We start from the raw sequence: 14,443 nt of genomic DNA, 5'->3' as shown, positions 1-14,443 counted from the left end.
ACTTTTCACCAATTTGCTCCAAAAACATGCAACCGATCTTCACCTGCACATTAATGTGCCCATTCACTTAATGCTTTTGTTTCCAAGATGAATTCATTTTAGAGTGAGGTCTGTCTGTGAAATGGGAAGAAAAGCACAGGTGTTGAACAAAACCTCGCCTAATGTATAAATGCCTTTGGATATTTTTTTTATTTATTTATTTAACACTGAAAATAATGAGTCCAGACTATTTTAGATGAGATGCAAATTACTGAAAAACTGGTGGAGTAATTTTCAACTGTTAGCAATAAGGCAGTAAACCCAGTGGAAACAATTAGCATCCCTGTCACAAGGGAAAAGTGGGTTTTCTTAAAAAAAAAAGTCAATATGCTGAGTGAGGACTGTGCGCAGGGAAGGTTTATAGATAGAGTGTACGGTCAATACTATACATATACTGTATTTGCAGTTTTTTTAAACAGTCAGTGTTATGTGCAATGGTATTGTGAAACACATTTATGCTAGGTAACAACATACAACGTACATAGCAGTCCACTTGGAGCCCTTCGGGATTTAATGATGTTTCTAAGCCCAGCCTTGCTCAGAAGAATTAAACTGGCTTGAAAAGTTGAAGAGGACATCCTGCTGACGTTGTATATTAGCAGCTGTCTCTATTGTCGGTCACTCTGTTGGCATGTTACCATGAAACAATTTGCAAGCTGAGGGCACTCCAAAGCAACGAGGACAGAAGAGGCATGATGGATTTCAGGACTCATGGACACCCAAGTTTGTGAATAACTTATGAAGGAAGTCACCTGGGATTTTTCAAAGTCTAGCTCAAAATAAAAGTTGAACCAGCGTTGCGGATATTACATTTGGGGAAATTTTTAAACGTCACCTGGACATCCTTGTTTGATTTTCTAGAATCAGAAAGCTTGTTTATGAAATGTTTTTATTATCTCTTTATCAATTAGAATAATATAGCAGATGCCATCATGCTGACATTTTTTAGCTGAGGTTAGAAAATAATTTAAGATAAAATCTTTTTACAAACTGTAGTGTAAATCTCTACTGTATGTTGCGGTTGGTCGTAAACAGCTCAAGTGTTTGTTATTTTTAAACAATCTTTAGTAATACGATTCTGTGTACACAGAGATGACAGAACCATATTAGTTGTCATTTAATCAAAGAAAATAATTTTGCACAAACAAATGCAAATACATTTTTTCTTTTCAATAATCTGATTGTTAGTTCTCACTTTCCAAGAAGATGGTCTGACACGACCTCTGTTCTCCATGGAAAATCAACATCCATCTAGCTATGTTAGCATAACATAAACACAGTGAAGCTGGAGGATGAACGCTAACTTTTTTCCACTCGATAAAAGTTAACGTGAGGGTTCCTGATGGTTAGGGACAAATGGCAGGATGCCATAAATGGACCAAACTTCAGTCAGGAGAACAACTGAGATAATCCAGCCACAATACGAGGTTAGTCATTAATATACTGCAACAACATGGGAATAGAGCAGCTGTGAGATAATTCCACATTAATGAATCAATGGTATGGAAGTGGAGGAAGAAAGAAGAATGAGTTGAGTAAAGTTTGACTTATCTGACCGTTCTGTTTCGCTTAATGCACCTTTTGGTCCAAAAAATACGGCAGAGGGTAAAATAGGCATCAAATTAAGTGTGGTGATATTTTTTTATTGAAAGATGAACTGGATAAATCTGTAAACCACAACTTTAATCTGTATCCTGCCTGACCCTTGGTTTGGAGGTTAACTGTTAAAAAGATATATTATAGTGCCTTTAATAGCTTTCGTCAGACACAGAAGAACATTATCTGTATTTAGGAACAAACAAACTACAAATATAATGCTTCCATGTTTAGTGCATTATTTGTCTACTTTGTTGTTGTCTCTGTCTGCTTAGCACCCCAGTGAAGTTATCCTACATTTGACACAGAGCATTCCCTGCAGGTTTCTCCGTGCCTACGTAGCTAGCACTTTATGTTGTCCTCTCATGCTTTTATGTACGGCAAAATTCTCTAAGACTTGACAGTGAGCTGTTTCACATCAGCATTTATATGACTAAAGCTACCAACTGCACATCATCCCAGTAAAGTCAATTTTCTTAATGTTTATTTGACTTTCTTTTCTTTGGAGGGTCCAACATTTAACGATTGTCTGGTGGGATCCTTCACAAATATATGAGCACGTCACACAGACAGGCACAAAGAAACCATGTTTAGCAGGTACTGGCTTCAATACAGGGATAATGTGAGTAATATATAAATCACTCAGGCCTGACAAATATTAGTATTCCAGTTATCTCCCCCCTTTACTTCCCATTTTTCTCCTATGCACTGTTTGTGTCACCATGTTTCCTGTTGTCCCAGTAGGTAGGAGACAGGACAAGCTGAGTGACAAACTACTGGTCACAATCATGGCAAGCAGGACGTGAAATGTAGTGATAACTTTTCTGACACAGCCCCACAGTGATTAAAAACTTCACTGCTAATGATCCACTGAACTGTAAACATAAATGCATCACTTCCTGTGAGTGGGAGGATTTTTCCTAGGAAACTGCTACCAGACTGGTAGGTGTTTAGAACAGCAAGTGCAAAAATTTTCATGAACTGAATTCTTAGATGAATCACTGCTGTGTTATATGAACTTATTCCAGAGCAAAACTGTTGTAGCAGACATGCCATCATAACTGATTGCATATGGGAAGTAACAGTATAATGGTAAATACCTGTTTGCAGCTTGTAGCACTTTCTTTTAGAGCCTTGCACTAGAATAACGGAGGTGTTACCTGGCCTTGCACTACTAGCAATTATCTTGCAGGATTTATTTATATATATTTTTCATTTATAGAAAGGTTTGTAAGTTTTATAGACTTTGTATTTGCAGCCAAAGCTTTGTACAAATCTAAACCAGTCATTCCCAATCAAAGCGTTAAGTACCTCATGGGGTATATTTTAGTAGCCAGGGGGTACATGGAAAAATTATATTAACTAATCATGAAGTTCAGTTCTTTAATCACCTTGCTCACTAAAGAAAAAAGGGGAGATAAACACGTTTGAGCTGAAGACTTAGAAGTTAAAGGATAAACGGAAGGCAATAATGAGGCAACAAAAAATTAAAAAGCAAAAAAACTTAAATAATAACAAAACTCATCTAGTTACATCATTAGCCATTCAAAATGTCTAAACAAATAAAATTCTTTAAAGTAGTTGATAAAATATATGAAGGCTATGAGTAAAAATCAAATAAATAGCTAATAGGATGTAGCTGACAACTACAAGAGCTAGCCGGAAAGGTAAACAGTTTTAAACAATTTTAGCTGGCAGTACTTCAGTTTAATCCAATTCCCTTTTATTTATACAGCGCCAAATCACAACAAAAGTCACCTCAAGGCGCTTTATATTGTAAGGTAGACCCTAAAGTAACGCACACAGAGAAAAACCCAACAATCTCACATGACTCCCAATGAGCAAGCACTTTGGCTACAGTGGGAAGGAAAAACTCCCTTTTAACAGGAAGAAACCTCCGGCAGAACCAGGCTCAGGGAGGGGCGGGGCCATCTGCTGCGACCGGTTGGGGTGAGAGAAGGAAGACGGGATAAAGACATGCTGTGGAAGAGAGACAGAGATTAATAATAAGTATGATTCAGTGATTCAGTACCGATCAACATGCACCAGTGGCGTGCTAGACAAGCAAGCAGAGCCAAATACCCTGACAATAAACCAGATATCCTACCTTTCATTAATCATTTCCTTGCTAACATGCTAAAGGAGTTATTAAAAGCTTGCTCCTCATAACACATCATGGTCAAGTTGGTTATTAAGAGGAAACTTGTCTGTTACAATGATAAATCATAGAGGGCTTGTTTACTTTCTAATGCTAGCTCTGTTTCCATACCATGTGCAGATGAGCACTGATCTCAGAGCAGTGAAAGCAAAGCCAGCAGCTGCCTCAGTTTCAGAGCTTATCAACATTGCGCATGTGCAAAAAAAACTTCCTGGTTTCTCAGCTTGCCCAGCTACAACCTTTGTTAATGGGACGTAGGCATTGCCATAGAGACTCCAGTAATTTGAAGTCAACTGAGTTAAGGCTACTTCCAGAGGCAGTAGCAAACTGTGGCCACAAGTAATTTAAAAGATGAATGCAAACAGGCAAGAAGCTTCATGCAATACAGTAGATAAACAATTGAAATAGCTATCTTAAATTAAGAATAAAAAGTTAGAATAATTATCTAAAAATATGGAAATCAGATGAAAATAAAACATTAAGTATTGTTATATTATTATATTATATTATATAACAGTATAGATAAACAGGCACAATACTTGTCAAAACAGAATGGACACAGTTGAAATAGCTAGCTAAAAAGTTGGAAATATTTAGCTGAAAGTATTTCTAGCAGTTGAAATTGAAACATTTGTATCAAAGGTTGAAGTAGCTTGATAAAAAGTATAAATAAACAATTAAGATTTTAGCTAACAGTATGGCTAAACAAGCACAATTTAACCCAATGGATACACTGTTAAAAATAGTCATTATATATACTGGAGAGCTGTTAAATGGAGTAGTAGCTGGTCATGCCACCAGTTCAGATAATACAGTTTCTCGATAAACTCCTAAAAGCAGATATCGAAGTCGCCTAAGTTGACTTCATTTTTCAACGGTTTTCTGAACTAGAGGTTTTAGTCTTTCCGTTCTAAACTGGCATACATGTTGGGTCATTTTGTAGATGTGTAACAAACATTTCCTCTGACAGTGTGGCTAACAGATGGCGTGTATAGTCATGCATGGTCAGAAGCTTTGTTTTTATGCTTTCTGTACAATAGGATGTCTCGGCTAGAAATCCATCCTTAGCTCCAGAGGTGTCTGTTTCAGATCTCCATTTTTTTTGTCTCTTTGTTTTTACATTTCCATCTCTCTCTTTCTCTCACTCTCTTTTTCTCCCAATATTCCCCCTCCACTCGCTCTCTGCCTCTCATCTGATATACCTTTGGGTCATCGCTGAAGGATAAATCAGAATGTTTTTTTCATGGTGCTGACAAGCAGAAAACTTTGTTTGAGAGGGTTCATATAGACATTAGGAGCTGCGTATAGCAGTTTAGCGATGCAAAATGTGCAGGATTGCACAACCGCGTGTGCATGATTGCACTGCATACAACACACTGCATATTTAAAGAAGACACAGCAAGCTAGCAGTAAAGTAGCAGTAGACTAGCCAGCGTGTTCCAGAGAGTTACTGTAGCTTCTCAGCTTTGTCATCCTTTGTTGGCCTGTCTGTTAAGGCCATTGGATAACAGGATGTAAATAAGACTGCTGTTTGCAGGTGTCTGTGCTGCTTGTTCACCTCAGAGATATGTAGACTACCACCCGGCTTCACAGACACATGCATAACAACACTCTCGAATCTGCACGACAGCTTCAAATCCACCCACTGCAAAACATAGCCAGGCAGCAAGAACTGTTAACATCTCTAAAATTCTTTTTGTGCCAACCACAGGAACCTGTAATCTCCTCTTCCCTGAAGGAGAAAGTAATGCTGTATTGCAAAATGGAGTCTGTAGGTTAAAGTGGAGGACAGCACATACAGAAAGGCACCCTGGCTTAAACAGAGTATGGAGGGTAAATTAAAGATGAGCATAGGCAAACATTCCCCCACCAAGCTGTGGGCAAGTTAAACCTCGGTGTGCCTCTGGTTTTCTGTGTAAAGCTGCAGATCCCTGCTCTGATTAATGTGAACTTGCTAAACTACAGTCTGAATGCTGGCATAGAACAGTATGTCGTGTATTCAAAGCTATAGGTGGAAAATGCCGAAATTCCCCTCATGAATCAGTAGAGATAATCTAATCTAAACTAATCTAATCTACAAATGGCAAGAGGTCAGGCTTGTGAACGTTTTGCCCATAACTGCCTGTGGTTCTTCTGTTAAATTTGATGAGCCCTTTGAATAATGAATATAACCACATTCATTCAGATGGGTGGAACAAAAGGTGTGTTATCTTTTTTTTCCCCTTTCCTTTCCACTTGATCTGGGGGCTGAAAGAACAGTACAGAGTAGAAAAAATGGGAATGCAAAGGGTAAAACGGGTGCAAAGAAATAGAAAAGAGATGATATACAGTAAAAGCTTTGCCGGCATAGGGCTGCATCTGCACCCGGTGTCTCCCACCGCTCTCTCTCTCTCTCTGCTCTATTTATATCTCTCTGGGAAATTGCTGAGTGGGCTCTACTGAGGGTTTTTGCTGTAATTGATTCAAAATGCAAGTTGTCTCTTTAGTGGTGAGAAAGAGGAGAAAAGGATACCCAGTCAGTTATACGGACAGTGTGTGCATGAGGGGAAGACGAGGCTCCTTGCGTTTCAAACTGGATAAATTGGTTGACCACTGTAATAAATACAGTGTGGTCATTACTGGGGCCTAGGTGAAATCGCCAGAGAGCTTCTTCCATCCTATGATAACTGTAATGGGGCCACACCCATGATATCATAAAACTGTGGTCAATTGTTATGATCCATCTACAGCATATGTGCACTGCAGCTGAATAAGATATTCTATAACATGTCTATTTTTCATTTGACTGCAGTAAAAGCTGATCTACTATCAATTACAGCAATAAAGAGATTACATCAATTATTCCCAGCTGGGTAAAAGCCTCGACACCCATTATAAAACACAATTTAAGACATTTCTGGATTTGAAGCACTCTTACAGATATTTTTTTTAAATTTTCAGAAAGGCATTATTTAAAATTGGGGTCCTGTAGTGTTTTAGTGAGTGAATGAAGATTAATATAAGAATGTCAAAATCAATATTTAGCCTCCAAAATACCAATAATTGGCATGCGTCAATTTTCTAGTTGCTGTGATGCAGCGAGGAGCTGCAGTTTCAGTGTTGTGAGTTTGATGGCTGATGCCAGAATATGAATCATGTTTAGCTCGTGGTATTGCTGACAGCTCGCCACCCATCCAGAAACAAAACACCACGTTCTGCAGCTGCATGTAAACTGTTGCTGTTATTTATGCCCAAGAAATACCAAAACCTATTCCACCCGTTTTCATGCTCACACACTGTGGAGGGCTGTCTCTCTCTGTCTGCGCGCTCTTTCATTTTTTAGACTTGTGGAAAATGCTTCGGTTTTAAGCGTGTGCCATGATTACAGGTCCTCGTTTCTTTATGATTTATTTATGGAGTACATATAAACATCGCATTACACAGAGCAGGGACACTGCGTTTAATGGAAAATGCATGACTAACGACCAGCATGACTCAAACAGGAAGGCCTGCCTTTCCAGCCGCTGTAGAGACGCACCCAAAGAGAGAGGATTTTTCGTATCTTTCAGCTCTTTATTTTGGTTTGGAGTCTAACCTTTGTGTTGGCTAAGCATTGGTTATATTACACTCATTAATACATTTGAGGCAGGAGATGTTTTCAGTGAAATGGTTCGGATTAATAGCCAGCTGATGATGGCAAAACAGCCATATTATATATATATATATATATATATATATATATATATATATATATATATATATATATATATATATATATATATATATATATAGTTGCCATAGATGGGTGTGTGTGTGTGTGTGTTTGTATTAGTTATTCTGTAAAAAAGTGTCTTAGTGATTAACGGCCATCATTATGTCACATTTTATTGTGTTTTATTGAAATTATAACTGCACTCAGGTAGCTAAGCTACCTGAGTGCAGTTATAATTTCTCTTCCCACAAGCTTAAATTTTTACTACTGCTGTCAGCGTTAATCTCATTAAAATTACGTTAACGCCATAACCGCATTAACGCGGCAAATCTCCGTTAGCGGTTTAGCGCAGATTGCCCCATGCGAGGGGCTGCAGGGTGCTAATACGTTAGCGCCTTTAGCTTGTTAACGCGTTAGTTCTGTTTGATATAATAGGAAAACACTGAAATAATCATTGAAAACAATCTTTCCCTTGCTCAAAAGATCATCCAGCCAGCACTGAAATCAGCTGAATTCACCAAAAATAATTAAAAATAAAGTAACAGTTGCCTCAAAGCACTTTGTATTGCAAGGTAAAGATGCGACAATATTAGTGAGAGAGAAAAGCCCAGCAGCCAGACGATCCAGTATGTGCAAGCACTTGGCAAAAGAGGGAAGGAAGAACTCTCTTTTAACAAAAAAGGTAAACCGTAGCTAACTTTGGAGTCTTTAGCTCTGCATCTGCTACCTATGTATGCTCAGGGTACAGTCACTGTGTTTGCCCACACTTCACCAAAAAAACTAAAATGTAATTGACGAGAAAAACATGGCGGACCAAACATCAAAATGACCATGATCAGAGAGGCAAAGAGTAAAGTGAGGCACAAAATCACAGACGTTTACATGGTAGCTCCTCCTCTGGGTAGAGCATTTATTGAAAAGAGCTCAGCATGATAAATGATAAAACGTGTTCCACTAACAGTGATTTCACAGATTAGCATCCGATTACATCATATCATCCTCCTGCATTTTTTCAAACAACTCACTTTCTTGTTTATATGTGTAAAAACAGCCCAGAATTATATCTGCTGGCTAACATATAGATCCTGCATCGGTCTTGAGTGGAGACCACTGTAAACTTACAGGTTTGGACACAATCAGGTTCATGACTGCTGTGTTTTGTTAATATGTTTGCATATTATATAATGGTTAATAAATTGTTTTAATACATTTCTCCAGTACAACGAGTGGGAGTCCATAAAGCAGTTGTTCATGTATGCATTTTGTGGGTGTTGTCTACACCTGTGTTTGTGTGTGAGAGGGGTTGGAGGCTAACGGCTGTGCGTTTGACCCCTCCTATCTCCTGCACCACCATCACACAACCCCCACGACTGTGATGATGTCTGAACTGTAGCAGTGATGTCATATTGATGGCGGTGATGTCACAGTATGCAGGTCATCTCTCTCTCTCTCTGTCTCTCTCTTTCTCTCTTTCTGTACTTGGTGGATTGTGATGTTTCTAATCCCTCATCTCTCTCCTCTCCTACGTCTCCCTCCTTCCCTTCCTCTCTCCCCCTCTTATCTATCTGTCCTTGTGTCTTCCTCCTCCTCTCTTTCCTCCTGTTTTATCCTCTCTCTTCCCGCTGTAACTTTAACCTTCCTTCCCCTCCCTCTGTGTCTCGTTTTCCCTCCATCAGGTGTCCCAATGACTATACGGGGGACCGCTGTCAAAACTCCGTCATGGCCAATTTCTACAGTATGTCCATTTGCTCTTGTCTGTCTCTTTCCCACTGAGATGCTGCATGCTACATTGGAGGGGTTGAATGGAGGGAGTGTATGCGTGTGCGTGTGTGTTTGCATACCTGCTCGTCTGTTTAATGTGAGTTATCGTATGTATGTGAACGTGTGTGTGATGTTTGCATGATTCTGTGTCCACCCTTTTCTCTCCCTGTCTCCCCTGGTTCCTCTGTGGTGCTCCTCTAGTAACCAGAAGCAACCACTGTAGGAATATTTACATTTATTTTTCCTGCCAGCTCACCTGCTTGAAACCCTATTTAAAGTACGCTGGATCTACAAAACAGTTCCAAAATAAACAACTTAATAAGCATTATGCCTCGTCTTACATCTTAAAATTCTGCACATCAGTCATGTAAATTACACCCAAAAGTTCTCGTGCTGCAGCTTGATCCAGAGGCTTGCACTAAAAGAAACAGAGGAGACAGAGAATTAACATAATGAGCAACACAGGAGGTTGAAGTTATTTGCTTTCGTTGAATCGCTTTGTCACTTTTCTTTGTAGATGATCCATTGGTGACGCTTGTTTTGGAGCAGCGAAAAGAGAAGCCAGAATTGAGCAATCAAGGCAAAACTATGTGGATAGAATCTATTAGCAGAAAAATCTTGGATCGATTTTACATTTTGGAAAGTTGAGTCCTTGCAACATTGTTTTGAACAGCTGCCAGTTTTTGTTAACAGTGACAATGTGCCCAAAATCCCAACAATTTGGCAAGTGAATGGAAATAAGATTTAGAGTTTGAATGTTTCAACATTTTAAGTCTTCAAGTAATGAGGTTTGAAAGTACCATTCATCGTTATTCAACCGAGGGCCTGTGTCAGTGTATATTGATCTGACTTTCTTCAAATTACATCTTAGAGGTTATTTCTTCTGACGGTTAAGAGCTTACGATATACTGTGTATATACTACCAGCTGTTTTCACTACAAGCACCCATGGATCATCCGATAAAATATTTTTATGGCATATTGCTAAACGCTGCTTGAACTTTTCATGTAGGGTTCACTTCGAACACATTCAGAAATTGTCACATAATTTTTGAATAAATTGAATATTTTAACATTTGGGAAATTTTCTTATTTGTTTTTCTGAACAGAGCTATAAGACTATTACCACTCATGTGATACAGATACATTAAATATAAACCTATAGCCAAGATAGCTAACAAGTTAGCGTAGCTTAGCACAAAGACTGGAAACAAAGGGAAACAGCTTGCCTAGTTCTGTCCACAGGTACCAAAATGTTACTACCACCAAACAGTAAAGTGTTATAGTAAATTAAATTGTTATATATTTACTGTGTAATTGTAAAAAATAAAGTAAAAAAATGAAAGTTGTGGGGTTTTGATGCTAGTAGCAGTGAGTTACTGGAATATTGTTATTTACAGACAAACAGTAGAGCTAAGAGGTTAATGTTTTTACCTTTTAAATTATTTAGTGTTGAACAGAGCCAAGTAAGCTTTTCCTAAAATGTTCCAGTCGTTTTACCAAGTTAGGCTAAAGATTCTTGTATCAGTCCTCTTTGTAAGTTGCCACTATGGCTTATATCCCCTCAGTTTTACCCTTTAAAAGACTTCCCTTTTACAGTCATGTGAAAAACAAAGTACTTTCTTTCTGAGGTTTCATGTATCAGGACTTAATAAAAACTACATGGGTCTTAGCTGGTTCTAAAATTATTAACATACAATAACAACTACATATGTCATATTACACTATTCATTTACCAAAAAGCAAAATGCAGAAGCACTCTGTGAAAAGGAAGTGAAAAACTAAGTAATTAATTTTCCCTTTTTCAGCAGTTTGGTTGTAGTTTTGCTGCTGTGCTTGGATTCACTGTTACATGACCCAGTTTCTGCTTTAGCTGTCAGACAGATGGCCTCACATTTGATTCTAGGATACTTTGGTATAGAGAAGAGTTCACAGATGACTCAATGAGTGCAAGGTCCCCACGTCCTGAGACTGCAAAACAAACCTAAATCCTCATCCCTCCACCACCGTGCCTTACAGTTGCTATGAGGTGTTTGTGCTGCTGTGCTGAGTTTGGTTTTTTACAGACATGGTGCATTGTTGCCAAACATCTCCACCTTGGTCTCGTTTGTTCAAAAGACATTGTTCTGGACGTCTGGAAATCTAAGCCGTACTGCCTCGCTCTCTTTACAGAAAGGAGGCTTTCTCCTGGCAAAACATGAGACTTGTTCAGTTTTCTAATTGTACTGTAACAATTCACATGCTAACTAAGGCCTTTAGAGTCTGAGATGTAGTTCTTGTGTTTTTTGCAGTTTCTCTGACCATTACATGGTCTGACCCTGGGGTGAATTAGCTTTGATGTCCACTCCTGGGAAGACTGGCAGCTGTCTTGGATGTTTTTCAGTTGTGAATAATCTTTCTGACTCTAGAATGATGGACTTCAAATTGTTTGGAAATGAGCTTATAGCCCTTCCCAGACTGATAGGCAGCAACAACTACATCTTTAAGCTGATTGAGATTTTCCTCAATACCAGCAAACTGCCAAAATGTAGCTTTTATAGTGGTGCTCACACTTGCTGATTATCAGTTTTTCAGGTGGATTTGATTAGCTGCACCTCTGCTGCTTAACCTCTGAACTCCTAATTCCTTAATTCCACACACTGCTTCTGCATTTTGTCTTAGATTTTGTTAAGTAAATAATAACACAGTCTAATATGCCACGTGTTGTTGTTCATCTGAGCTTATATTTACCTAATTTTAAAATCTAACAAGAACCAAATGACTGTTTTTTGATGACTGTAAGTCTAAATTTAGGCGAAGAATAAAAGGTGAAAGGTCGTATTTACATAGACTTGAATTCCACATATTTTCACCAGCCTGCCCAAGTTATGTTCATACAGTGCATGTACCGTACAAATTTATTAGAGCGCCACCCAAGGTAAGTTTTTGCTTAAGCACTGATGGTTAAGCACTTTGATCAAAGTTATATTTTTAATACTAAAATATAAATTTTGCTTTTAGCTCTGAATTTTCAAATTTACTGTTAAAAAATATAAAACGCATTAATATTTTTGGTTATTTGGTTATTTTTACTTAGAGTAAATTACCTACACTTCTGAACACACAGTGTGCAGCCACAAACACAAATTTAGTTTGTTATTTTCCTAATAAATAGCATTATCATTTTTGGCTGTTTTTCCCTGTGTTCATAAGAGGTGGGCTAATAAATTCAGTGTTTACTGACAGCAAGAAGGTTCTGGGTTAAATTATGCGTTTTCAGAGGAGTTCACTACGAATTCAGACTGATGTGCAAACAGATGTCTTTTCAGCAACCTAAGAATACGACTTTTCACCTTTTCGTTTTGAACCAAATATCAGCGTTGTTTAGACGTCTGTCAGGGTCGTCTTTTCAGTGTCTTTTCAAAGAGGTTTTTGCTGGGTGGGATGTAACTTGCGAAACTCCTGTTCCCCTGCTCTCATTTTTCATTTGTGACAACCAAGCGCAACGCTCCGAATGTCTTCCTGGAGAGACAGGACTGTGTTGTCCCCTTCTCTCCGATCGTTAGCATTTTTGCTCCAATCAGCAATCAAAACATATTAAAAACACGACCAGTTTCCACATAACCAAACCCACTACACAGGAAGTCAAATATGTGGATTTCCCAAAATGTTGAACACTTGTTTAAATCAGAGGGATGAAAGAAATGTGTTTGGTCATTCTCCTGTGATTGCATGGGCAGTGATAGCGAAACACAGTCGGCCAATATTGGCACAGGCACATAATTAATGGGATGAGATCTCTGCTTAAAGAATGAACAGTTTTAAAGTTAGCACCTGGCTTCTTTTGTACAGAAACAAACAAGCTCTTTCTTGTAGCTGCCCAAGCAATCACACCGAGATAAAACTTCTTGTTTCCAGGGGTTATACAGTGTTGCTTCACGTTCATGTTGTGCTTTTGTTTCTGTTTGTCTATTGCTGAAGTTTCTATACTGAATAATGTCACATTTAAAGCAAGAACAGGTTTTAACGTGTGCTTATTTTTGACCCCACCATCAAGCCTTGTGTTCATGCTGAAGTCTGTCTGTGTTTTCTTTTGCACTGTGACGGTGAAGGAACACCCTCTGCTGTTTTAAATCAATTTGTGTCATTTTCTAGCAGTATTAACACACAGTGCTCAAGGTTACAGAAGTTAAAAGTTAGGGTGGACTGTTCTGGCCAGTAATGCATGTGAGGCCAGAAATATTGGGAATGCTGAGATGATCTCTCTGTAAATCCTATGAGAGTCTCTAAGAGCAGCGTTATACAGAAGGTATGCTGTAATCAGTACAAAGGCACACAGTTGCCATTAGGCGAATGAGTTACAGCACCCACCCCCATTTGTTGTGTCGGCCTCATCAACTGTACTGTGTTTTTATGTTGGAGAGAAACTCACTGCTTTTATCGTTTGTTTTCTTTACTTTTTTGTCTTATTTTTTGTCCTTTTTGATTTTGTTTCTGTCCAATGTTGTTTACTCCAGAAATGAGGTCTAGTAAATATAGCAGTAAGTGATGTGGCTTCTTGTCTTGCTGTCTTTGTCAGTCTTTCTCTGCATGCCTTTTCCTGCCTGCTGTTTCTCTTTCCTTCTGCTTTTGGTTCATTTTCTCCCTTCGTGTTTGATTTCTGCCTGTTTTTTGGTTTCGTTTGTTTGGGTTTTTCTTTTTTTGTTTAGTTTTTCCTGTCATTTCTGGGGATCACAGAGCTGAGGCTGTCTGAGTTGTCTGTCTGTTACTAGACGGTACGCGTGTCAGTCACTCTATAATTAACTTATATCCTGGTTCAGCATATGCAGGACATGGAAATAATATATCTGCTCCAAAGTGGACATTACACCTGACCCTATGTGTCTCTTTCTTTTTACCACGACAACTTTCTGCGCTGGCAGAGCTTCTCAGAATTGAATTTATGGGTATGGAACATTATTATTCATTTTGCTGTGCTTAAAGGATGTGCCAAGATCCTCTCACAGTCACACATTATTGTGCCATCTTCTCTCTAAAACCAACAACTGGGTCTCTCACAACCTGTCCTTCTTTTTCTCCTGCCCACTAACTTGGTTTTAAGACACCTAACCTCCCGTCTTTGCATGCACTCTTCTTTTTTTGGTCTAACAACGCTAGAGAAAGAGACAAATTCATTGGGAAGGGATACAATAATAAGAGAACGTGCAGAGGTGCATTCAA

The 14,443-nt window shown here is 38.6% G+C and overlaps 1 protein-coding gene across 2 annotated transcripts in view; it reads left to right on the top strand.

Moving 5' to 3' along the window:
* The window catches only part of nrg2b (neuregulin 2b), a 73,543-nt gene that overhangs the window by 46,373 nt on the left and 12,727 nt on the right, over positions 1 to 14,443 (top strand). Inside the window, exons 5-6 of one of the 2 annotated variants that reach the window (XM_006781845.2) lie at positions 9,161 to 9,219; positions 14,146 to 14,169. In XM_006781845.2, the coding sequence (XP_006781908.1) occupies positions 9,161 to 9,219; positions 14,146 to 14,169 (83 nt within the window). The remainder of the gene's footprint in view (positions 1 to 9,160; positions 9,220 to 14,145; positions 14,170 to 14,443) is intronic. The other variant, XM_035911793.2, reaches the window with a different exon arrangement.

Source organism: Neolamprologus brichardi, chromosome 2, assembly GCF_056152115.1.
Source record: "Neolamprologus brichardi isolate AB-2024 chromosome 2, ASM5615211v1, whole genome shotgun sequence".
NCBI lineage: Eukaryota > Metazoa > Chordata > Actinopteri > Cichliformes > Cichlidae > Neolamprologus > Neolamprologus brichardi.
This window is presented reverse-complemented; position numbering and strand designations above follow the sequence as displayed.